Source organism: Phaenicophaeus curvirostris, chromosome 3 (genome assembly GCF_032191515.1).
Source record: "Phaenicophaeus curvirostris isolate KB17595 chromosome 3, BPBGC_Pcur_1.0, whole genome shotgun sequence".
Classification (NCBI taxonomy): Eukaryota; Metazoa; Chordata; class Aves; order Cuculiformes; family Cuculidae; genus Phaenicophaeus; species Phaenicophaeus curvirostris.
The window spans coordinates 90998242-91025661 of NC_091394.1; the positions used below are offsets into that span (position 1 = coordinate 90998242).

The window sequence follows — 27420 nt, forward strand, 5'->3', positions numbered from 1 at the left end:
GATGTCCTTGCTCCTGCAGGGGGTGGGGGTGTGTGGACTAAAGGACCTGTAGAGATCCCTTCCAATCTAAAGCATTCTATGATTCTGTGATAAGATAAGTACTTTCTTTGATCTCAAACTGCCACCTGTTTTTTAAAAAAATCAGTAGTAAACAAGTATCAAGCCACCATGAGTTTTCTTCCAGGTCTTATAAAAAAGACAGAAACAGCAAAAAACTGTTTCTGAATTACTGACATCTGCCTACGAGAAAGAAAAAAATGAAAATACTTGAAGTTCATGATGAAAAAAAATATCTATAAATCTAGTCAAAGGGTTAAGATACCATTGGGATCTTCCATGGAGTCTTTTTCCTCTTTAAGTTGCTTTGCTTGTATTATGGTGACATCTCACCAGAAGCATATTGTTGAACAACAATTTAAACAGTGGGAATGCTTAAAACAAATAAACATGGTTCAAGTAAAAATGATTAATATTTTTACAAAGGACATGTAGAAGACAGTAAGCCCAGTGAACTTAGTGTACCTGGGACTCACAGGTGAGTGTTGCTGGCCACCATGCTAGGAAAGGGCTTTTTGATATGCGTATCACGAAAACAGGTCTCAGCATGAGGATTTGAAATCCTGGCTTTTCCACATTGCTAAACTGAGGGTCATGTGTGCACAGCAAAGTGAGCTCAGTTCCCCCTACAGATGTTCGGCATCCTCATCTCTTTATATACTGTAAGACCAGTAATACTCAGGCGAGTAAAGCAGTTCACGTTGGCAAGTTGTGCTGTGGCCCAAAATACGCATATTCCAGCTGACTGTGCCATTGTGCTGTGAACTGCTGCCTTGGTGAGAGGCTCAATGTTAACAATGGGCACAGAAAGACAAGGAGATAAATCTTGGACCGAAGCACATCGCTGGTCAAAGGACTGGCCTTTCACTGAGCTCATGTATTCATCCACTTGCACATTCTGTCACAACTGGCACATGAAAGTCAAGTCATTTTGATGATTTCTAAACTGCCATGAACGCAAGCCACTGTAATCTATTAAAACCAAAATATGTAATTTTTTAAAGTGCCTTGAAGTCTATGGCAAAAACTCCACTGTCTTCACCAGAGCTGAAAATGGGTCAATAATCTGTAAGTCCTATTTTCATGATAGTGGGAAGAAAAATCCTACCGTTCCCCATCCTTCACTACCTGAAGTTTGTTCTTGTATTCATACTTCACCTGTCCTTGACAATTAAGCACATTTATTCTAGCAAAAATCGTGAATATAAAGTCTGCACTGTCACTTCCCATATCTCACTGCCTAGAGGCACTGACATTAATACAGTCATTCCTCCAGAGATGCACATAATTTTGAAGTCTGGCTTAGACTATAGGACCAGCTTGAGCAGTTTGTGTCCTTGTAGGTGCTGCTACAGGGCAAGAGATTCCTCTTGTATTACTAGCTGATATCCCAACTCATGATATGTCTTCATTTTGAATAGAGATTTTTCAAAGAGATTTGTAAAAAAATAAAAGGATAAGCTTCTTTAGAACTTTTGGATATTTTCCCATAAAAAAAGGTAAAAGCTACCTTTAAAAATTCATTGTGTTTGTGTTTGCTCAGATATAATATAGGAGCTGTTATTATTGTTTCTGACTACAAAATATATCACATGGAGGCTAGACTTTGGTTAATTTTCCCCCCTTTTATAAAAAAAGTTTAATTTAGGGTTTGTCATCTTTAAAAAAAATCACATCACTTGCACAATTATAAAAGGCACATAGAAAAGACTGAAAGAAAAATGTCTACTTTCTGACCTTAAATTGATTAAATAAAAACAAGCATTCCAGCATTATTTTCCACCAAAAATAAGAGAAACAAAAAATATACATAACCAAACAAGAAAAACATACAAGTTGCTAAAAAGGCCTTTTTTTGTTTTTGCTGGAGTTTTCAGTATTGTTTTCTCTCTCATTATGGCTGTATAGGAAGCAATATTAAATGATACATGATCAGAGATGATTTGATCTATATTTTCTAGATGCTATCAATGCAGAATGAGGCAATGGTTGAAAAATCCACTACTCCAGGCAACCTTATCATCTTTTTGCTTAATATAGCACGAAGCCAGAAGTAATAGAGGAAGCAGGTGAGACAGTTCAAAAAGAAGATCAACAGCAGAAGTGAATTCATTTCTTTGAGGTAATCCTTACTATGATGTTCACAGCTGCCCTAGAGGGTCTCAAGTCCCAGAAGTTGTTTTCACTCTTCTTCAAAGATCTCCTGCCTTACTCGAGGAAAGAACGGACACACAAACAGCAATTCCTGTGCCCAGGTTTCCACTAATTGCAGCAGGCAGATCTTTCATCAGTAATTTAGAAATCAAGCTGTAGAGCCTACATAGAGATTCATTTATTCCCTCAAATGATTGGTAGTTCCCAGCAATCTGTAGATAGGAAATGATGTGCAGCGTTGAAGCCGGTCCTCGGCCAAGCTCCCTGTGGTGAGCGTTAGAGCAGTGAGATGCTCCAAATCCATCGCAGATTCACGCATTCAAACCTGGCTGGCACCCAGATCATCTTCACTGAGCTTTGTTCTGCTGCGTGTTGGAAATTGCAGCCCCTACTTCTTCCCATGTCCAGGGTCATCTGCCCTTGAAAAAATTTATTTTTTCAATGGAGGCAAGAGTCAAAGTTACATTGAACTCAAAATCCCCATCATGGACGCCTGTTTTCCGGAAAGCCCCAGCTGAAGCATTGTTTTCCCAGTAATGATGCCAGTGTCCTTTGCTGTCTGCTCCAAAACCATACACATCCACCTAGGAAGTAAGAAAGAAAAAGTGTTATAGCCTCAAAAGCAATTGGTCTTCATCTGAAACACTGAAGAAGCTCTACTGATTCTCAGTTTATTTGCAGGAAGCAGCATCCGAGGATCTTGGTAGCGTTCCCAGTTATTTTGATGCATAAGATGTTGCAACCACAGCCCAAGACCTCCTCAAGGGACTTACATTCCTAAGCTATGCTATTACCACTGCCATACTTGAACCTAGACAGAAAAGGAAATTTTTATCCATGAATTCTTGTTAATTCTTGTTTAGCAATGTGAAAAGCACATTCCTGTCCCCTAAGCATGATGTTTGACCTCAAGAGATCAATGACTTGGGATAGAAATCTCCTCTGTAGCTGATTAAGGCCATAAAGAGTAGAAAAGTTTTGGGTTTGCTCGCAGTCTTCCAAATAATGACCCATGTCGACTCACACTTATATACCTAATTTTTTGACATTTGCAGTCACTTTAGAGGCAGACAGACATTAATTATGCTTTTTTTGTGTATACTCCTACGGCCTTTCCTCGACTAAAGTCTCATTTATCGATAGCTATGCCTGTCTTATTCAGTAGTAAAAGTCCAAATATTGCAGTCAACATATTTAAAGTCAAGAGGGGTGATATGGCTTCTGAATGGGTCATAGCCCATAAAACAAGTGCCCCAACCTACACAAACCTGGACCCACCCAAATATGAGCTTGTTTTAAGTTATTGTTTGGTAATGGCAAAGCTTTACTCATTGCTTGCTTACCAGAAAACAAGCTCCACCCAAGCATCCCCTCCTATCTTCCTTGACTATGGTACAGTTTCTGCTAGCATCCTGATGAGTATTTTCACCACTTCTCCAAGTCACACAGGCTTGGGTGATGAAAGATCTCTTTCATCAGAAGACCTGTGTCCAAGCCAGGGATTTTGCCAGCATACTGATTTTTATCCCCTATGCTGACAAGCCCATGTTTGCAGGATTTTGTAGAGCTGACCTGGCCTTAAACTAACTAGCAAAGTCTCCTGACACCTAGGAGCATCCCACATCACTCAAGCAAGGGAATTTCCTCAAGTAACTGCTGGAGTAGGAGCATTTACCATAACCTACTGTATAAACCCATAAGCTTGGGTTAAAAATAGACCATCTGTACCACAAAATTGGTTTCTGTAAGTGCTGATCATCGAAGTTCTTCAGGTGCAATTGTGTTTAAGATTTAGATATCCAAATGGAAGTGCCTGAGCATCCACTGCAGTCAGTGCTGACTCAGGCAGCACGGTCACTAGAAACCAGGGAATGATCCTTCTCCCCCAATGTCTTACAAGGAGGCTGGTTTGCTGAATCAGCACCTTGGCTCCACTGATTAGACAGATTAGACCTCAATGTAGCTGCCCAGACATAACTGCCATTTCAGATGTCTTTGGTTACTCAATACATCACTCATGGCAGGCAGATGCCACACAAGGCCAAGAAATTCGTACTTTTCTGGCCTGGCAGCTGGAGATGGAGTGCATGCCCAGGGTAACACCAATGGCTCTATGTGCCTAAACAGTGAGACAAAATGTAATTTGGGCTTCCACTAACAAAAAATGCAGTTACCATCCTTATTTAGATGTTTTTTTTAATGCCAAGTGGAATCTCACTATTTATGTTTAATTATATTGCCTTGGAATGCATCTTAAACTCTACTACTTGCTGACATTAAAAAAATCAGTCACTGTCAGTTAAGCATATCTGCATGTTCCCGAGGACTTGGCATCTGTTTGAAGAAGCATATGGCCAAGAAGATGGAGAAGGGGAAATAAAGGCTGAGTGGCCAGGCATGTTCCTCGCACTTCAGTATGAAATATCCTAATTTTTTAATCTGTATATCCAAAGACAGCCAGACCTCATCGCATACGTGGAGTGCAAATATCAAAGACAGAAGTCCTGTGGAGGGGTATCTTCCATGATGCTGGAGCCAGTTTTCATAGACGTATTTCATAAAAGCTGGATTATAAACCAAGATCTAGGCAAAATTGGAGAGAAAGACTCATTATTAAAATACTCTGGGGAAAAAAAAACCCCAAACAACAGTAGCATATCATCCCTAAAGGGAAGGGAGAAAGGAATAATAGTAATTCCCTGGGCAGGTGAAAGGGAAAAATAAAGTCCCATAGTTTAGTGCATTCAGGAGTATTTCCCATGTGCAATTACATATGAATATTCCTTCCTTGGTTTTGAAACCCTATCTGTTAATACTAATGAATATCTTGGATGATAATAAATAAATGGATACGAAACGGCACAAGTGAGAAGAAAATTGGGCAACCAACTCTCCATGCAGCATCCTGCTGTAATGCAGGTGAGCTCTGAGGAGATGCAGACCTGAGCAAGGCAAGTCTAAGATGTGATGCCAGATTTCACAGAATCATTGAATCATCTAGGTTGGAAAAGGCCCTTAAGATGATCAAGTCCAACTACAGTTTGGATGGGAACGTAGAAGCAACTGCATCTTCTGTATAATATGCCAACCATGTCTTGGTGTCTATAGACATACAGATCTAAGGAAACCAGGAGTCAGATGTAAGCTATCAGGAAGCCTATCAGGTTGCATCAGCTGCATTTTTCCTGTTTCCCAAATATGCAATTTTTCTATGTATTTTTTTAATAATTTTTATTTTTAAAGGGCATAAATTGCACTTGGTTATCTCCTGGGGAAATTATGAGGCAATCTAATGGAGAGAGAGCACTAAGACCAGACCTGAGTGTACAGTAGATCCAAGGACTGGTGGGATCCCTTGGTTTCAACTCCCCTCCCTGAATCAGGCAAAGAGAGGTTTTTCCTCCAAGCTGCATTTGTAATAGAGTGACAGCATTTCAATGCTATCTGGTTAGCTGCAGGGCATTTCCTTTTACAAAGTCAGAGGTTAATTGCTGATATTGTATCTGTATGTAATTGCTTCTCATAGGGTGTTTTGCATTACACAGTGTGGGAAGAAATACAAGCTTCTCATCTCCTGGCTGGGGAAGCTGCTGCATGTTACCAACCATACCCTGGGCTGGTGCTACTCAACTGTGACTGAGTTTAACAACCTGCTGTAGTGCATCTTACAAGAGTTTTGCAGAGGTTATTGTGTTCCTCACAATAGGTAGTTATGAGCTAAGTGATTATTTAATACCCCCTAGAGTTTCACAGTTTGAAGCACAGGGATATAAACTGATAATGGCTAAAGGTCTTGTTTGAAGCCTTTGGCAATATCTAGCCTCCTGAATGAAGGACACGTGCTTTGAACTGTAATTTTAATGCTCTGGGGCTAATGTCATACTTTATCAGCCCCTGAGACATCAGAAGCCTGAGCTCCTTTGAAAATCAGCCTTTCCAAAGGCTGAGAGAATGAGAATGATATTTTGCAGGAAGGTCTTTGGAAAAGGAGACATTTTTCCTCTCCCTACATAGCCTGGCTTCTTTATGTTCTCAAACCACGCAGCTACAAAACCAGAAAATGTTTGCTTGGTGGCTAAGGTTCCAACAAGGGGATGACCATCCTACCCCTGGGTAATTGTGCCTCCAGCAGCAGGGCACGTCTGTTAAGCCCCAGCATACGTCGGCAATGAGTCAGTAGCTGCATGGGATGGACTTTCCTATTATTGCCATAGGGTGGGGAGCAGTTTTGTCCATCTTTCTTTGACCTCCTCAGAGAAGCGAGACCCTGTGACTGTTTGCCTCCTATATATCCTTGCTATGAAATAAAATGAGTCGGAGGCATTTTGTTAGCCTTGAGGCAAGCATGGCAGACATTGTGCACACATTGCTCAATTCTGTCCCTGTGCAAAACAAAATATTCCCTTATCTGTCGTATCTTCCAAACCTTGTTTGAACATTGCCTGAGAGAGTATCAATACACTTTTGGGCTTGGCCTGAGCCCAGTCTCCAGGCTTGTTTAATTTGGTACAGGCGGTTATTACAACTGTGGGTTAAGAGCCTTCCCCAAAAGCCACTGACACCTTCTTGAATTCTTCACTGACTTGAAAACATAGAGCTTTATTTGTTCAGAGTACATTTTGTTCCAATTTATAAGGATCTGACCAGGAAGTGAGAAACATCCTTGGCATTCAAATAGTCAAATTATTTAAAAAAAACTCCAAAGGTTCTCCACAGCTCAAGGTCTTCTTATCTTGTTCAGTGGGAACAGCAACTGCTGTGGAGAGTGAGCCCCATTCACCAACAGTGCGTCTTAAATATCCCTGAGCCATACCACAGGAAGCAATATAACCTTCAGAGCAATGGCAATGCAATGACATAGTCCAGCAGCAGTTTCTCTCCAGACTTAGTTATTTAGAGGTTGATCTGTGGCCTGAATGGCACAAAGTACTTAAACTTTTAGCTTAGCTAAGCCTTGTAAAGACTATGTATTTTGGTTGCAGTTTTTATGAATGTTAAGGGCTTCCTTGGATTCCTGCAGTCTCCCAAAGTGGTGAAAGACCTATGAGTAGCAGAAGAAATTCACAAACCAGCATTTCTCACCTTTTCTTTTTTGACTTTGATTTTCCGTGGAACTGGAACATACGTGCTGTAAAAACAAAAAAAGAAAATCCCAACATCTTAATATTTTCCTGTATTTCCAAAGAAAAAAGAATATTTTTCATATAAAGAAAAAAAATTATTTGAAAGCAATAAATTCAAGTAATTGTTAGAAAATGAGGCTACAATTAATTAATACAGCATTAAAAGAACTGAGGTGTCACTGATGCAAGTTTATAGGAAGGCATTACATTTTTAAATTTACAAGTTAATTATTGACAGTAGGATGCCAAAGATTCAGTTGACAATATATTGCAAAGTCAATATTACATGGAGTCCATGATTTCTAATTCTTGCCCTATGACTGTTGCATTCTTTGCATTTTGATGACAGGAAGGACTTTCCATTTATTTTCATGGCAGAAAAAACTTTTCCCACCAGGGGGAGACTTTTCCCCTCCTAATACTCGTAGCCACTGCATGATTTTCAGAGTAGGTGGTAGTATAGTTCATAATTTTTGTGGTTATGTGCAACTGTGGCTTTCCCAGTACGCAGCCCCTCAGCAGCAAGCTATTCCCCTCCTCCTCAGGGGGATGCTGGAGGCTTCCTGCAGTTTCCAGCATAAAACTTTCAAGTTATACCTTATGACTGGGTCGAAATCACGAGTCGTGTCTTGAAAACAAAAAAATCTTTTCATCTCCCTATCTCATGCACAGTGCATGCTGGCATTGCACAGCTCATCATGACTGCTGTAAAAAAATCTCTGTGAATTTGTTTCAAGTAAGAAAATTTTGAACTGGCCTTCTAACTGGGTTATATCCCAAAATACACCCTGCATACTTTTTAGATGGGCTGCGATATTATAGAATCACAGAATCATAGGATGGTTTGGTATGGAAGGGCCTTAAAGATCATCCAGTTCCAAGTGCCCTGCCACGGGCAGGGAGGGACACCTTCCACTAGATCCAGTTGCCTCATCCAACCTGGTCTTGAACACTTCCAGGGATGGAACATTCATGATTTCTCTGGGAAATCTGTTCCAGTCCCTAGTCACCCTCAAAGTAAAAATTTTCTTCCTAATATCTAACCTAAATCTACCTTCTTTAGCTTAAAACTGTGACTATACACCACCAAAATCTTCCATTAGTTCATTTAAAATGTTTCGCTTGTTTTTTGGTAACAAGTCTCCTGTGATTAATGTTTTATTTCTCTTTGATCCATGGATCATCGGCTCTTTGAAACATGAATCTGTCTCCCCAAACCAGTGGTGACCTGGCAGCATCCTCACCTCCTCAAGCACTTCTGAGCATCTTAGATCCCTGTCCCAGGCTGGATGCATGTGCTGGTTTTGGCTAGAGCAGAGTTAATTTTCTTCATAGCAGCTAGTACTGGGCTATGTTTTGGATTTGTACTGGAAACACATAAATGTTTTCATTACTGCTGAGCAGTGATTACATAGAGTCAAACAATTTTCTGCTCCTCACTACTCCAGGAGTAGGCTGGAGGTGCACAAGAAGTTGGGAGGGGATGCAGCTGGGACAGCTGACCCAGCTAACCAAAGGGATATTCCATACTATATTACATCACAATCACAAATAAACTTGGGGATGGTTGGCCAGGGTGCTGCTGCTCAGGGATGGGCTGGACATTGCTTGACTGATGGTGAGCAATTGCTTTCATTTGCATTACTTGCCTTTCTTGGGGTTTATTTATGTCTTTTTGTTATTTTCATTTTTATTGCAGATTTTTATTACTGTTATTTTATTTGATTTCAATTATTAAAATGTTCTTATCCCAACCCATGAGTTAACTCAATTTTACCCTTCCACTTCTCTCCCCTCATTGTGCTGGAGGTGGCAGTGAGCAAGCGGCTCTGTCGTGTGTGGACAGGTGGGTTCCAGCCCCCCAAGACATGACACAAGATGCTAACAGGGAAAGAGACACCCATGCATAATTCTTAATCTACCCTCTGCAAATCTGCCCTTGCATCTGCTTCCCACGCCTGACCTTGGTTAGCAAAGCTGGTAGAAGCAGGCTTGGTGATCGCATGTCCTTTTTATTGTTATGAAGATACAATGTGCTTCTTTGCTGCTAAAATATCTTCATTATTATATAAACGAACAGCCAGTAATGTGGAGGAAACAAGAGGGCCATATTTCCTGGACATCTAGCCAGGTACAATAAAAGACGAAAGTGAACAGTATGCAATATTCAAGACCAATATTTGCAGACCTCTAATCCAAGCAGGAGACTACTGTAGCTCTTTTCAGATGACGTTAATAATTTTAATCATGGGACACTATTTTTTTCAGAAGAATTACCCAAGTTCTGCTGTCATTTGGCTGCAAAATTTCATAATACCACACAGAAAGTATTGGCAAACAGATCAAGACCAAATAGAGACCTATGACATTATGATCACATAAAAACTAGGCTGCATAGAGGCCAGAGAGTTAGTGAACCAGTAAATACTGCATAAGACAGGAACAAAGAATAAAGCCTGTGATGAAGGTGGCTACAGGTGAAATTCATATAATCTGGAAAATGTCTTCTATCAGCCACTTGGCAGGGCTCTTGTGAAGTCTGCCAGCATCACTGGCCATGTTGTACAGGACTGTACACTTCACCCTAGTGGAAGACATGCAACAATTTAAGGAATGCAAAAATTGCTCCTTGCCAATACAAGTGGAGCTTCATATAGCTTTTTTCACTATGGAGATTCCTAGAAGCCTTGCAGAAGCAAGGTAGGGAACTAGGCTAAATATATGACAGATAAGGACCCGAAGGTTTCACGTCCCGGAAGACTTTTCTTAGTCTTTTCTAGGACAATGTTCAGTCTCAGAGAGCCACTTTGAAATGGGATGCCCAACAGTCAAATGGGATATGTCTGAGAGAATCATTCACCTATCAACTCAATCTATTATTAAGGCCATCTGCAGTTCAGCTTTTCTTTTGATCCATAATACAGGATGCTTATATTTTTTAACTGTGAGTGCATTAAAGTGAATACTTCTTCTCTTCTAAAATACCAAATTTCATATGGGTTTTATTTTTATTTGATGCCTTCTCTGTTTTACAAATCTATAGTCAACAATTTCCTTAGACACTATATCTGACATTGTTTGTTTACATCACGCTCAAAGGTTTATTCTACTAAATTACATTAAATGTATTATTATTATCGTTGTATGTATGACTTTCTGGTTTTATTGCTCCACCATGTGCCAGTTTATTAATTACTCAATTTCCTTGCTTTGAGTATGGCAAAAATCTTAAAATACTGGTATTTCTTTCATGAAGTTAAAAACTCACACACTAATTTATACCAGATGCTTACCAAGCCCATGTATACAATCTAATTATAAACATATAACATAATCTGTAATTTATTAAGCAAAGACAGTTTTCCTTTCATGTGCTGTGACTGCATTCTAGTCAACTAGTTATATCTTCCTGACAGGCTAAATGCTCACTTGACTTTACAGCTGCAATCCACTTGCTGCCACTTCTGAAGGTGAATATTAGACAATAAACAGTAAAAGGCTTTGCAATCTGGACACAGAGCAGCAACAGTGATGGAAACATGGATGGGTGACGGTGGCAGCAACTGTGGGCTGCTCTTCCTAGTGCAGGCATGGATTTGACAAAGGTGCAGCAAGTGCCTTTGTTCAAAGGCTGCTGAAGGCAGCTGGAAGCTTTCCATTGCTTCTCATAGGATTTGGATCCAGGCTTAATGGGGGAGGTTCTTGATGAAGATATATATCAATATATCTTCCAGAAAAAAAACCACTACCCAAACCTTGCATAAAATGGCATTGATAGTTTTTAGCTGATTTGCTAAATGGGCTGATTTTTCTGAGTTATGAGCATGTCTTGAAGATGGACTTTTTCTAGATAATTTATGATTGGATATACTAAATGCTGGTGGAAAAATAAAAGGTAAAAAGATACTAAAACACATTTGTTACATCTTAGGAGCATCTTAACAAGAAGTGGAAAGAATCTAAAATGCATTTGCAATTAGAGAAAAGAAAAAGAAAAGAATAAAATGTCATTTGTCATCCACTCAAGAAGTTTTCCTTAAAAATGAGAAGTGGGTCTTATCCTCAGTCAATAGGAACATACTTTGGCAAGCTTTTCACATTCTGACACTCTGAAATTGGGAAAAAAAGTTGAAATGTCTTAAAATACTTCTCTCTGGAATAAAGAAATCTGATCTGCTGTTGCTGTCTGTGTGTAGCAGGGCTCCACTGAGCAATCCCACTAGGCTGTGGCTCTACATCCAGCAGATAATCTCACATGTGCAGTACAAATGTCACGTATTTCATTCTCTGGATTAAGAAAAGCCAGTTTATAAGAAGGGAGAGAATTTGTTAGCAGGCATGTAGAAGAGACGCGAGTTTTGTTCACATTTCTAATTCCAGTCTGCCATAAATGAATTAAACAGGACAACATTTACTTCTGAAAGCACTCATAAAGAAGAACAGAAAAATAAGTGGCAGTGTGGCACTTTATTGCCAAGTAGAACACGTTCATATAGGTCTAAGGCACACAGGTGACACAAAACAAAGGTGTCTCTTCTGCACAGCTCTCAATTAAATTCCACCAGGAAAGATGGACCAAGCTCCTGACCAACCTATCCAGGGAACGATGCTGTGGGTGAGGGACTGAGTGCCATGGTCTGCTGCTGCTCTCACTGTCTTGCGTAAGTAGCCTGCACAACCTCTCTGCCTTGCTGTCCCCTTCTGCAAACACAATAATATATGTTAGAGGACAGCTTGGCCATGCAAGTGTCTCACGTGGGATAATTCAGGTGTCTAGGACCATTGCTGAATGAATAACCTGCCAAACACCTAGCACTGCAGACAGCTTTTGGATGGATACATCCGTGTAGGGGCACGCTGGCTGCACCCACTGTGCTCCCAACAGACTGGAGAGGAAGAAGAATGAGCAGAAGCCTAAAATGAGGCACTGAACCCCTGAAGTCCAAGAAGCCCCTGCTCAAACTGATTACCTCCAGCAGCAAAATCCTCTTTTTCATTTCTCTGAGACCATTGTGTTGGGTGGTGAAGAGCTGGATCTGGATCTTCACCTCAAATACTGCACCATAACATTATGCTTTTCCTAGAAAGTGTTTAGGGCTGAGCTATGACCTGAGAGGGTCTGTAAAGCTCCTTTATGCCTTATCGGAAGTGGAGATGTGCTCAGTGTGGGCTTTTCTGTCCTACACCGACATGTGGTTCTCCCACCCCTTCAATCTGCCCACTTGGGGCTACACCTCCCTTACTCACAAGTTGATGGTGCCTGTGGTGAGAGCGGTGACAACCCAGCGCAGGTCCAGGGTTTTGAAGGGGATCAGGATCATGCTTACGTTTTCTGCCAGCTCTTTGTAGCTCTCAGGGTAAACAAACTGGTGAGTGGTTTTGCTTCCAACATCCGATTCATAGCCAGTTGTGGGGGCACGGTTCATTCTGCAGCCCAAAATAAGAAGTGAGAGAGTAAAGGAGTGAAAGAGGAATTAGGTAGATACAAACATGTGCGATTGTTCCCCAAATCAATTCCTTCATGTAGCAGGAAAACGCTCCCAATGACTAAGGAAAGTGCTGTAACCAGGCTCTTCAGAGAGCCTTGACAGGGTGTAGTGGTCCTCAAGCAGACTGAAATGACCATCACCCATAGTGAATAAATGAAAAGAAAATGAAAGCTCAGCTTTAGTGGAGGATTCTTTGGGCTAAATGGGAGTTTCTGCCAGCAAGTATATCTTTGAGCACATTTCTTGAGTTCATTTTACAGTCAGCAGAGAGAGGTTCAAAAAGGCAGTGAGTCCATGAGGACACATCTTCTTTCATCCTCCTGGCTTCCAGGAGATGAGAAAAATATTGCCCTGAAGTCCACCAGCTTGACTCCTCACCATTTCATTACCCTATCTGTAAAGATGTAATTGGATGTCCAAGGTCAAGGTAACAAACATGTTATGTGTGATGAGAAATAGAAAATATTTCTTATGGTCCTTCCATAAAGAGGCACCAAAGCCACACTAATAAATCCAGGACCTATTCCCAACACTTCATTTACTCAAACAGTGCTTTCTAGTATGTCCCCCAGCTTTGATACATCTCAGGGTCACTCTAGCCCTGGGGTCAGTGCATGGAGATCCGTCCAGGGGCCACCAGGACTCAGTCAAAATGTGTTGGCCAAACAAGGCTACCTTATATTGAGGGAACAGAGTTGGGGGTTCTGAACTCAGGACTGTAGGAATGCCACTATGCTTGTGTTCACTCCTGAAAGAAAATCTGGTGACACATCAGCAACTTGTCCCGTGCTGCATTAGCAGCTCACTGCTAGAAGAGATCTGCCTGTTTCTGTCATGCAGTGTAATGTGCATTAGAGAGCCCCAAGCTGGCTCTGGGCAGAATAGGGGTTCTCTGCAGCCAGAGAGGAGTGTCCTGCAGAGACATTAGCTCAACTCCTGACAGAAGTGCAGGGAGAATAAGGGAGGATGTAGCTGACAAGGTATTGAGGAGCATCGTACATTGCCAGACAACACATTTGTCTGGTCACTGATAAACAAGGGAGGTAAAACCTGTTTATCAAATCAATAATTTTGTTATAGCAGTATGCCCCCAGGTGAATTGGTTAAGTTTCTTCTAACTCCCTCAAAGGGAGTTATTAGTATAGGCATACTACCCTCCCAGTCTATGTGGTTTGTTATGGAGTTAGCCTCTTCCCTACCAGCGACCTACTGTGTAGAAATACTTAGTAAAGCTTGAATCCTACTATCTTGAGATTAAGTCTGTGGGAAACCTCGGAGTTAGAGTGTGTGAACTTAAACATTGGCCTTGAATAGATGCCCGTGCATCCTTGGAGAAGCTGGAAGGCGCCAAGAAGAGCCAAGTAAACAAGATTAGGAAGCTGACAGGCTGCAGGTGGAATCACCCAATTATGAAGTTACAGCTGAGAAGGAGTTGTCCAATTATGAACTGTCGGTCTTTAGCTAAACCAATCGTGCATGGACGTGCAGCTTGGGAAGGGGTATAGAAAGTCTTGTAAAATCAATAAAGATGGTCTTTTGGCCCACAACTTCTACATGTTGTGGATTGCCCCGACCGCAACAAAGTCAGTTTAAGCTACAGTATATAGGCTTTTCTTTCTGTCAGGACATGGCAAAGGTGGCATCTTAGTTATTTGACTCAAACCCTGCCCTTGGGTCAGTGTCCCTTCTCCACCATCCATGGTGGGGCTGGCTCCGTAGCGTGGCAGAGGGCAGCATTCATATTCAGTATATGCAGGAAGGACTAAGCAGGAATTTTTTCCATTATGAAAATACATAGATAAACAAATAAAAGTGGGCAGGAACACAGTGTTTGGAAGGAAAGGTTTCTCAGAGTCCTTGCCTCTTCTAAATGCTTGGCTGTACTGCCAGAGCACGTGCAAGTCAACATCAGGTCAAAGGAGATTTTGTTTCTCGGGTGAACACACGGATTGGTCACCTTCTCTGTACAACTTTCTATGGCAAATCCTAAAATCTAGTGCCAAGCCTTCGGACATGGCTTGCGATCGTTAAAATATAAATCTAAGACTGGAAGGTTAAATTCCAAGTCACAAAGAGTTTCTCCCTTGCCAAGGATGCACAGCTATGAGAAAGATAACACCTCAAAGCAGAAACACACATCTGAGTGCGTTACTCATTAGTTACTACTCCAAATGACAGGCAAATATGCTTCAAGCCTAGCAAAACATTTTCTGCATGATTCTGGAAATACAGGCCAGGCAAAGTAAGAAAGTTCACACAGGAATGGGGCTGCCTCCATAGCAAGGGACTCAGATTTAAGCATAAATGCACCTCAGCTGCCTCACATTTGCAATCTGCAGGACTAATGCCAAGGACTCTTTGCTTCCCTTTGCATATCTGAAGACCAGGTTAGCTGCATCTGCCTTTGGGGAGGTACTTTGGACAGGGGGCAGGGCACACAACTGACAAAGCAACTCCTGAAATGATTTATTGTGAACATTTAGATGTCATTCAAAGACATGCTGAAGACACATTGGAGGCCTAAGTGCTGGTCTTCTGCTGATTCACTCTTGATTTCAGTGCAGAGCTTCCTGCTAAAGGTTATGTTGTTTCTGACAGTATAATCCCATGTGGTATTTTCAATAGCAACCCCTCCTTACCAGGCCCTCTGACCCACCCTGCGTTGCTCCTCAAATTGTCCTGTAATGGCAAATGCAGTGTGAAAGCTGGACAATGCATTGGAGATGAACTAAGTCAGCCCAGACATCTTAGCTGCCCTCTGTGTGATTAGCTCTGCTTACCTAGTTCCTGCCTGCATTTCAGTGGGACAAAATAGCCAACACTCATTGCCTCAAAAGGAACAGGCCGTGCGACCCTTTACAAAGTAGCCTCAGTTAATCAGCTGTCACCTATACATTGCAAAGTGACTTTAGCTTTGCCACCTCATTGTTACTTAAGAATGAACTGGAGCAAGAAAGTCAAATATGATCACTTGGGAGTACTATCTGCAGAAGTAACTTTTACTGCAGGTTTTTTCAGTTAGACTTTTTAACGCAGGTGATTATGGATACTGCAGAACAATCTACAGTATCAATATTTATGCTTTCTTTTTTTCCCAAAACTATAACATGATGTCGTATCTCCAACACACACAGTTTACATCCCTGGAGCTTAGATTTGACCCAAGTACCAGATTTAACAAGATGGCCCCTGAAACCTTGTTTGCTCACTTGTCCCCCAAAATACCAGTGAATGTTAAACAACAGAGACACCAGCAGCTGAAGTGGTGCCTACTCACCTGAGCACAAAGTCATGGGAGTCAATATCTTGGCCATACCGAGACTGCCGAAGGTTCCCAGAGTTGCCCACGATGGCACATCGTCTACATGTGTAAGTGCCTCGCTCCTGCAGTGGATCCCCATCCCCAGGAATGATCTCAAACAATTCCTTGAGAGTACCATTAATATCCTTTGGAGTTTTCTCTCCTTGCAATTTCTGTTAGGAAGAAAATACCACTTCAGGTTACCAGTACAGCTAGCTTTTCTGTAAGCGAGATGTAGCTTCAAATGGCTTCTCAAAGATCAGAATTGCATCTACTTGCAGACACTGTTTCCTGCAGCATGTGTTATAAGACTCCAGGTGGGGAGCAGAAATGTGAAAAAAGTGGAAAATCCTTTCCCATTAAGTTTTTTAACTTGGTTGCTCTTTTCCCTTCTTTTTTCTTAGATTCCCTCACCTCCTCAGCCTCTATCAAGCCATGGTAGAACAGATCATGCATTCTCTCCAAGATTGAATAAGCGGAGTAAAAGTTCCTCTGGTGTCTGTAAACCTAATCCCACATTGGGCCAGATATATTCTGTTAAGACACGCATAAAATTTCTTTTAACCCTCCTAGGAATGACAGAAGAGTCTCAGGGAACCTGATGGAGGACCAAAGTGGCTGACACCTTCCAAAAATTTTGGCATATGCTAGAAGAGGGAGATCTTATTGTTGCTGTTCTTTGAGACTGTGGAGGAACCAGCTGCTAATGTAATAGGAAATTATGGTAGAGTTAGCCCTGGGGGTTAGAGGTGTAAAATCAGATAAAAAATTCTACAGGATGAAGAAAACCACACGGACCTTGGTCATTGTACCTGTTGCCATGGATGGAAACTCTTTTGTAGCAGCTCTGTGGTGCATGATGGAAACAATGGGTGGATCAGGAAGGTACAGTCACGGTGCAGGGCAGGTGATGGTCAGACACTCCTTTTCTGTTGCTCTGCTCTCTGAGGATTACTAAAGAGGTTGGTAGTGGTGGCTCACTCAGAAAAACCATTGCTCTCCCTCGTGGTGCTACTCGCTTGCAAGTTCACAAAGGGAGAATGGCTCTTAACATCTGCCAAAAGGCTCTGCCAGCCCAGGGCAAGGAGAGACAAGGAGGGAGGGAAGGAGAGAGTAGAAACACCTTTTCTCACAACTCCCAGCAACAGCCTGGGGTAATTTGGCTTGACTGTACCAGGAACTTATAATTTGTCCTGCTATTTCTCTCTCTTACACACAAACACAAAAGAGATGTATCACTAATTCTTGCTTAATACGTAAAGCAACTTTATTTGCACTGAATTGAACAACAGGTCTGTGGAGCTCAGAGCTATAAGACAACATTAGGGCCAAGAATTTGAAACAAAGAAGACAAAGAAATGTTGGACACATAGTCTCAATCTTCCTGCTAATCCTTGCTAGTCTATATACGCATATATGGGCTGCACAAGGTGTTTAGGATGCCCAGACAAGCACTGTCATTATTACTATGTATGTCACTATTTAGTGGATAGCTCAGTTATTTAAGTTAAAAAGGTCTGGTCTTCTTCTGATGCTACAAACCTGTGCTCACATATCTAAACTCTTGTGTATTCTTTATTAATCAAATCTAACCTGGTTTTACTCTGAATATATAAAAACCACTTAATGAGTATATTATCAGGTGTATAATGTAGAAAAATCCAACCTTTTTAAAAAGGAACTTAATTTTGAGTTATTTGAACACATATGTGCATACACCCATGTACACTCTCACTTTGTAAAGGGGAGTTTACTTTAACTGTTGTTAAGAAATGAATAGGAAAACAAGCAAACACGCACCAACAAATTTTTAAGAGCACAGTTATTCTGGGGGGGAAAAAAACCTAAAACAACCAAAACCTATTCTTGAACTGATTTTGCCTGAGAATATTCTGACAAGGAAGGTAATTTTCAGAAAATTCTAAGTATCTGAGCACCCTTTTTAAGTTAAATTGCCATGTTAGCAGGAATGATAGCATCAGGAAAGGAGCTGGAGTATTGACTTCTGTTTGATTCATTAAAATAGTAAGAAAAGTTACCACAGACAGGCACTTCCATGTACACAGGGATCTGCCTTTTCTTTCTATTATGTAGCTGTCAGTGCACAATAAATCTATTGTAATCAAGTTAAAACATGGGCACCAACACCAGCCCAAATGCAGGACACCGTCATCCTATGATCCCTCAGTTGTACACAAGTTCCACAGCAGAGATTATTTGTGTTAGAGATTTCCTCAAAGACCTTAAATAGGATCATGACCATTTTGCACTACGTGCCGAACAGCTATAGAATAAGACATCTATCTTTAACTGACTAAAAGTGCTCTGCTTTAATTTCTGTGGTGATTATCTGATTGGACTACACTTTTCAGGCCTAATCTTCACTCAGCATTGGTTAGCTGGCATTTCAGCAAAACAAAGCAGAGCGGGCAATGACTCTGGCTAACTCTAAGGCAGATACAGCTTTTAAATCTTCAAACTTAATGCACAGCCAGTTCCTTATTGCACAATGTTTATATGACTTTTTGAAAAAGATAATTCTAATAGCACTACAAGACAGTTACAGTTCACTTTCCCACACCAAATTTTTGTCCTCTTTTGAGTAATGTTTTTTCATTTTTCTTTTTTTTTTATCAAGCTCCAACGAATCTGATCTTTCCTAAAAATCAACAAAAACACTGGGTGAAATGTGTGATATGTGTTTGGATATAGTCGCTAGAATTAGGCTTAAATACACTGAAATATCTGACCCCTGTGTTCTGAGTGAAGTGGCAGCTTTTCTCAGAAGTCTGTCCAAGAAACAGCCGTGTCTAATGATGCAGCTAAACCTCTTGCCCAAGTCCAAAAATCATCTTAACCCACTTTGTGTCCACATATGAAATACCATCAGCTTACTTAACGCACCAGCTCCCTTCCATAAAATACTTGTCTGGCACTTCAGAGTCAACTTTTCACCTTAGGTTGTTGAAGAATATAATTGGCAGTCCAGATTGAGAAGTTTCCTAACCATCTCTACAAGGAAGACAAAATACCCTGCCCTCCCAGCCTTAGAAACTCCACACTTCACATACAGAAGTTTACTAGCTGGTTTTGCATCTTCTTATTTAAAAATAAGCAAGTGAACAAAAAAAGCAAGAAAAAAAAAAGCCAGCCTTCAAAGTTTATGCAGTTCCTTTCTTCAGCTATGAATGGGTTTCTGAGGAAGAAAAGCCTCAGGTTTCTTCTCATGTCATGGTGTGAACACCTACATTAAGGATGAAAAAGGTCTGCTGCTTTTCTAAACTTCTTGGATGGCTTTCTTGGGCTCTTTGGTACCATCATATCACCAGCGATCACCAAGATGCAATACCCCAAACTCAGCTAAGGGGATGCAGAGGAGAATGTGAATTCAGCCAAGGCTGGTCAGAGCTAATAGCTTGGAGTGGTGAGGACACAGCTAAAGCCATGAGAGCCTCAGAGGGAAGCTCTCCTGGTGACTACGCATCCTGCATCCACAGACAAGTTTGGCACAGTACTAAATACACCTTCAAAATCCCAACTTACTAACAGGTAAACAATATCCTGCTAAACCTGCAACCACCAGTGTGTTGTGGATGCAGATGGAACATGGATCAAGATACAATCCTTGTGGCTGACAGGCAGATATAGGTGTGGGTCTGGCAGCAGCCAGCACTGTCGGAGCAGCCCTCCTGCAAGCACATAGCCAGGCAGCCTGCAGAAGTTGGTCTAATAATACTGTTTTTCATGGCTTTTCTAATTTTTCAACTGTTTTTAGAAGATAAAGAGGTAATAAAGCCCCATGAGAATCTGTTTGGCACAGCTACTAATTGTCTCGCTGCAGCAGTTTGGAGGCATTAATACTCACATAGTGCTCCCCAGCTATAAGACCTTGTACAAAGATTAATCCTAGCAACAGCCTGGTGGGGCAAATCCAGGTAAGCTTCATTTTGCAGGCTGAAGGAAAGAGGTTAAAAAGAAACCATCACTTTTAAAAATGCCTCCTTGGTCTGGAAAATATGGCAGTGTTATTGTTACATTTAATGTCCTGCAATTACTATGCGTCAAAGAGATTAAGAGGAAGAACACAGGGGCTTTCAAGAGTTTGGGCTTTGTTTAATAATTTGTGTCTGTCAAAAAATATACACCCTCAAATATGAATGCAATGTTCATATATTATGTAACTAACACAAAATAGTATGTATATGAAAAATTCTATGATTACTGACTTCCATGGCTGGTACGGGTCACCTCCACAGTACTTGAAGGAGTCAAGACGCTGCATCCACCAGCTCCGTGTTCCCTTGTTTCTGGCTGCAGAAAGCTTGCAGCTCTGCAGAGCACTTTTCAGTGCTTAGGGGACCGAGGAGCTTGGGCCACCTTCAGATCCATCTGACGTACACAAGGATAATGGGATAATGGGTAGCCCATGGACAGGTTCACTCTCCCAGTATGTCCAAGGATGGTCTAAATGTCAGGCTTGCACCCAAGCAGTAGGACACCAGCTGGGACTGGGCATGCAGCAGACACTGTGACTACAGCCTGAGACCTGGCCTGGGTTTGGTACCACCTTCTGCAGCTATCTGGCAGCTACGAGTTATCTTCAGAGCACTGAGCCGTATGCATTGCTTTCAAAGTATCACAGACCCAGTATCAAAGCGTCCCACTTTAGAGACGTCTGGTGATCAAAGTATTTGGGCAAATTTTCTACAGAGAGCATTCAAAACACATGACTCAGGTGTCACGTAACTCTTCTGCTGTCTTAAAAGTAGGTGCAGCTTCCATGACTTCCCCCCCAGTGCATGTGTTGGGGATGCCCTTTTGTTCTCTGTCTGGTTAAATCTTTAAGCCATATACTACACTTATTCCTACAAACATAAGGACGAAAAGCTAACATTTTCTTTTAGATACGCTAATCATATAGCCTCAAGAGTTGAGCTTTCTTCCAAGAAAAAAAGAAAGCAAACTCCTCAGATATCATGACTCAAGATAAAAAATGTTATAACATGGCAGATTATGAAAAATGTGCTACAGATAAGATTATTTGGGAACTCTGAGCCTGATTTTACTTATCGCAGCTTTAATCCATCAACCTGAACAGCGTTATTTTGGATTTAGAACAGTAGGTTCTGATCTCATACTTTTTATACTTTCTGACCACCAAAAACAATGCCAACTCCCTCCCCAGGAATAAACCAGGAAAACTGCAAATAAATGCTATGCTGTGTTTTAGCATATAACTTCTACTCTGCTTCCTTATACACTGGTTACTTAATTTAGTGGATTTCCACTAAATGTGGACATTTGTTCGCAGGGTTTGTGTCATGGAACAACAGTGAAAAGCTTGCAGGTGAGCCAGCTGGAGGAGGTGGGAAAGAAAATATAAACAGGAAGAAATGCACCACAGAACATTAATTGCCAATTTCCAAAACACTGAGACTCTTATAGTTGAATGTAAGATGAGGGAAGGCAGATGGATGGACAGACAGAGAGACACACAGGCAGAGGAGAAAAGAAAGAAATAGAGAAATGAGGAGAGGGAGGGAGGAAAGGAGGAAGCGAGGGGAGAGGGAAGCGAGGGGAGGAGGGGAGAGGGGAGGAGGGGAGAGGGGAGGAGGGGAGAGGGGAGGAAGGAAGGGAGGAAGGGAGGGTCAGTAGTCAGTGCAGGGTATTATTAATGCCTAGATCACACCTGAGAGGAGGACTGCAATTCACCTTGAGGTCATGTGAAGCACAGAGCAGCTGCAGGGGTGTAACCAGGGAGAATTTCGGTCATTATCTGCTATCTGATTAAAGTAACCATGGGAGAGTTTATCAGCTGGGTAGATTTAAGCAAATGAAAAGCGTGCTACAGCCCTGACAACAGCCTCCTTGTTTCCATGAACAAAGAAACAAGTACCTTCTCCAGAACCAGCTCTGTCCTGTGCAGCAGAACAGGATAAGGTATCTGTAGGGATAGTGGCACGACCTTTCTCCTCTGTGCTCCTTCCCACCCGCACAGGCAGTATCACTGACTCCAGTACGGACAATGCAATTTTATACACAGCAGCCAGGAATATTTCTTTCCAAAAAGCCACATCCTATCAAGATGGAAGACTTTAAACCATATGTTCTCCAAATGCACTGTGAAGCAGCCTGGCAGCCATGTGAAGAGCTGCAAACAAGTGAAACCACTCCATCCTTTGCCCCCAAATGTCACTTCACCTCAAATACCGGTCAGAAGGCTCTGGAATCAGTCCTTACTTTCCTAAAACTGGAGAGATACTAATGCTACAGGACTATTTGTATAAATAATCCTTCTTCAAACGTACAGCAACAGGGTTAATGGATAGTGGGGGCAGACTGAGCTTGGTAGAGAGACAGCTCTCCAACAATGGCTCTGCCTGTGTTAGTCCAAGCACACCACATGGGTTTTCCCATGACAGGAAAACCACAACCTTATAATAAATAGGCCCAGTGCAGTCACTGTCTCTCAGTTACAGCATAACGAAACCACCATGCAGACTGATGTCAGTTCCTGAAGAGTGAATGCATAGTCATTTCTACCCTGAAATGAACTTTCAGCAATCTCAGGTCTCCTCATGCCCAGTCTTTTAAGTGCAAATATAGTAAAAAAGTCACAAAATATTGAGTTGGCAAAGTAAGCAACATGGCCATGAGCAGTATTTTCTTAAAGACTGGCAGAAATCTCAGAAGCACTTTGAAGACAAGCCTAGAAATGATCAGCAAAAAAGGTGCGTAGTCAGGATGAACCTGGGAATTACTTACTGTAGAAATGACACTGACTGTTTCAGAAAGGCTTACCCAAAGCAACATGTATACAGGAAATAGGTTGCAGTGAGGACATGAGGTTACATCGCGCCTGGGTATACCCAGAAGCATCTTTCAGAGGGGTCAGGACACCCTCTCTGTCTATTATAGATTAGGGTAAGTATTTTCAGTAAGCAATTGATAGCCAAAAAACAATATGGTTTTGGCAGACACCAAAATATTTCCCATGTTCTAGTTGAAGATAAGTTCTGGTTGAAAAAAAATATGGTGGAAAAAGTGTAGAAATCTTTAAAGATTTATTTTTATTGTCTAAACAAAACATTGCTTTACATTTGTGTTCTAAAGTGGTGTATTTCCTTTGAACTTGACCTGAATTTGAAAAATAAATGAAAACCTAAAAATAGGGTTAGACTATCCTGAAAATTAATGGACAGCTTTGGGCTGGGGGCAGGGCGGAGGGAAAGAAGTAAAAGACTTATAGCTGTCCTGAAAGTTGCTATTTTTCAGTTTAGCTGAAAAAGAAACAAGCCTCCCCCCTAAATGTCTGTTTCAGGCTGAGCTGAAGTGAGATACTTGCGTATTTGTTTTTTTCTTCAGTTTCACTACAAGAAGGAGATCAGGAAAACAGACGTCTGTATTGTCACCAGCTTTTCATTCCTTTTAAAGTTTTTTTGAGAGAACGAATACAAGTCTCATGTTTAAATCAGAGTGGAGTCTGAGTTCGGAATGCAGTGTAGCTATGCTCAGAGGTGATGCACAAGCACCCAGGGGCCAAACTCCATTAGCAGAGACACCCTGCCTAGCCAGCTGTGTCTTGCAGCACTCCTCAGCCTAGGTGATGCAGGAGCACAGCCCCCACATTGATGCCAGGAGTAAGGATTGATCATCTCTTCAGTACCTCCTTGTTTATGTATTCAGAGGCAATTGAGAGACACTTCACAACTAGCCTCAACACTCACAGTGTCCATGAAACCGCTCATCCTCTCATCTACTGAGGTCTATTTGAAGTATCCCCCCCGATCCAAAACCTGCCAGTTGTTACATCAGCACAGCTCCCTGGTGAAACTTCACCCCCACGCAAGGGGAACTAGGACCATCTTCCCTTCTCATGGCTTGAGTAAAGCCCAGCTAGGAAATATGTTCTCTATCTGGACTTCTGCAAGGCCTTTGACAGAGTCATAGAATCATAGAATCACCAGGCTGGAAAAGACCTCTTGGATCATCTAGTCCAACCATCGAGGCCCCCACAGCATCCTTCTCTCTAAATTGGAGAGATATGGATTTGATGGATGGACTGTTTGGTGGATGAGGACTTGGTTAGATGGCTGCATCCAGAGGGTAGTGGACGACTGCTCAATGTCGAGATGGAGATCAGTGACAAGAGATGTCACTCATGGGTCCGTACCGGGACCAGTGCTGTTTAATAACTTCATCAATGACACAGACAGTTGGATAGAGTGCACTCTCAGCAAGTTTGCAGATGACATCAAGCTGAGCGGTATGTTTGACATACCTGATGGATAGGATGCTATCAGAGGGACCTGGCTAAGCTTGAGAAGTGGGCCCGTGTGAACCTTATGACGTTCAAAAAAGGCAAGAGCAAGGTCCTGCACCTGGATTGGGGCTATCCTTGGTATCAATAACAGCCAGGGGATGAAGGGATTGAGAGTAGCCCTGCCAAAAAGGACTTGGGAATACTGAAGGATGAGAAGTGGGACATGAGCCAGCAATGTCTGTTCGCAGCCCAGAGAGCCAATCATATTCTAAGCTGCAACAAAAGCAGCATGTCCAGCAGATCAATGGAGGTGGTTCTGTCCCTCAGCTCTGCACTGGTGAGAACCTGCCGGGAGTCCCGCATCCAGCTCTGCAGTCCTCAGCACAGGAAAAACATGGACCTGCTGGAGCAGGGCCAGAGGAGGGCCACAAAAAGGATCAGAGGGACAGAACACCTGTCCTGTGAAGAAAAGCTGAAAGCGCTGGGGTTGTTCAGCCTGGAGAAGGGTCCATGAAGACCTTATTGCAGCCTTTCAGTACTTAAAGGGGACTTATAAAAAAGATGAGGACGGACGTTTTAGCAGGGCCTGTCGTGAAAGGGCACAAGATAACGGTTTAAAAATAAAGGAGGGTAGATTTATACCAGAAGAAATTTTTTATAATGAAGGTGGTGAAGCACTGGAACTCCTTGCCCAGAGAGGGAGAAGAATCTCCATCAGAAAGGACCAGAAGGAAAAATGTCTAGGTGCTGCAAGAAAAAACACAAGTAATGGGAAATCTGAGTCATGAACCAAGAGCAGATGAAAGGATGCATACCTGGAGTATGTGAGACTCATAGCAAAAAAGAGAGTTTCATCATTAAATGAGGATATAATTTATGCAGCAGTTAAAAACGTCAGGATGGCATCTCTTTTTCAACAGTAAATGCACCAGCCAGCAGAGTGAGAAGTGATAAATCGGATACAGCCTCATTCTCACAGCACTCAAAACCTCTTCCGAAACCTGAACGTTCCCACTGCAAAAGTGGGTGCCTGCCAGAGTGGCCTTCCCCTGGAAGGACTGAAAGCCCTGAATTCAACACCAAGTGTCGTGCTTGCCGCAGGACACCAAGTTGCAAGCAGCTATGTGTTCAAAGAAAGGCACAGGCAGACTATTCTTTCTGAAGAGGGGAAAACCAAGTCAAAATGAAACTGATTTCTCTGGGTTGCTGCAGACAGAACCTGCACTTTAGCAGTCCAGCAGCACAGGCTATGAGCAATTAATTTAATCAATGTCTCATTTCAAGAGAACATAAAAAGGGCTTTAATCAGGCAAAATGTCAGGATATGCCTTCTTCCCTTCTGTACTTTTTGAACAAGGTATCGCTAGCTTTCATGATGGTTGAACTGGGCTTTCTGGACCATGATACTCAGAAGATATTCTGCCTCTTCCTAGTGAACCATGGCTGCCCCTTTACAGATCCATTTTACATTACCAGCCACAACAGAGATTATTTTCATGTAAATGGAATTAATAATTTTCCATTTAATCCTGCTAATTATTTACATATTTTACAATAGGGAGGGCCCGAGGGGAATTACACACTTCACAAATTTTCCTTGCTAACTCAATGGACGGCAAAGCCCTTTTTACCATCTGAAGTGAAAACAGCCAGCTTACAAGCTTTAATCTTTTGAAGACTAAGGAGAAAAAAGGTAATACTGACATTTGAAAATTCTGCATTTGCCACCTAACTGTGCAAGGGACTTTTCTAGCTCAGAGCAAGTGAACGTGCTCTCTGAGTGCCTGTGAGCTAAACAGAAGCATGAACGCCCATTTTCTTCCGCCTCTGCCTGCCTTGTCAGATGAGATGGCAAATGCTTTTGTCAGCAACCATCTCTTGGTATCTGCTCAGCATCGCTCAAAGCCTGACACCACAACCGTCACACAAATACTGGGCTGTATCCACACCTACCACTTACCAGCCACCACCTGTAGCTGTCTTCTGGAATAAAGGCATTTTGTGAGGTCAGGAAAGGTTGCATAGTTGAATTAAATCTCTGATCGAACCAGAGGGAATGTCCCAGCTCAGAAATGCATGTGCGACAGCTGCACGGTCTCCTGGGGTACTTGAAGAGTTTCTGGACTTGATCTGAAAACTGCATGATAAGATGTCTCAGATCCCAGGTGGTTGTGGTCACCTGGTGCGTGTAGTTCAGAAGAAATGATGTCACTGTGATGAGCAAAAAGGCAAAGGTAAACACTTTCACGTTTCTCCTTCTTACAATGACCATCTTTCCCACTTGGGTTCTGCTGTCACCGCAGACTGAGTACGACGTAGGTTCCAATGTAAGGCAAAAAGAGGTGCTGCAGGTGCCCGCCGGCTACCACCCCAGTCTTAGGCTGAATATACCAACTCCACGACCTCTGTCCATAAGTGAAGAAGCTTCATTTCCTCCAAGTGGGCTTAAAAAAGGGAAAATTGGATATTTCTTTTCACCTTGTTACAGTGCTTCCAAGTCTCTTCCACCTTTCAGAGACCTGTTGCTAATCTCTCCTGATGAGGGTTCAACAAAAATGGACCCTTGTCATTCCACGTATCAGAAGGGGAGCAATATCAGATTAAAAATATACGTTTTCTGTGTGGGAGCAAGCCATAAATTAAAACAACTGAACCGTAGAAAGAATAGGGCTGCTTTTTTTTTTTTTTGAAGTTAGTTCACGTACAATCAGATCATCCGGTGGTGTACGTTCCAGCAGAGAGACGTGCTTTGATGTCCGCTTAAGCCATTGAGAGCTGTTTGCAGCCTGGAGACACACATAAACAAACAAACAAAAAAAAGAAGAAACACAAATATTGTCAGGAAGTTTTTTGCATTTCACCAAATCTAATTTCTCTGCTTTTCTCTGCCCATCCCAAAACTTCTTATCAACTCAGAGCCCTCAACACAGCAGCACCAGCTGCAATTTCTGCTGTGGTATTTGCATACTGAGAAGTTTCAGGGTGAGATTTCAAGAAGGCAGAGCATCGACCTGTGGACATTTGAGTCCCTTT

General features: G+C 42.0%; 2 protein-coding genes across 2 annotated transcripts in view; both read right to left on the bottom strand.

The window, feature by feature from the left end:
- The window catches only part of NDRG1 (N-myc downstream regulated 1), a 204561-nt gene that overhangs the window by 120847 nt on the left and 56294 nt on the right, over positions 1-27420 (bottom strand). The gene's annotated exons all lie outside the window — the stretch shown is intronic.
- On the bottom strand, positions 96-27172 carry ST3GAL1 (ST3 beta-galactoside alpha-2,3-sialyltransferase 1). The gene is made up of 6 exons (XM_069854683.1): positions 26348-27172; positions 16101-16297; positions 12582-12761; positions 7294-7339; positions 4675-4794; positions 96-2795 (listed from the first exon to the last, which is right to left on the bottom strand). Exons 1-6 carry the CDS (start codon positions 26657-26659, stop codon positions 2622-2624), a joined length of 1029 nt encoding a protein of 342 aa, XP_069710784.1. The 5' UTR covers positions 26660-27172; the 3' UTR covers positions 96-2621.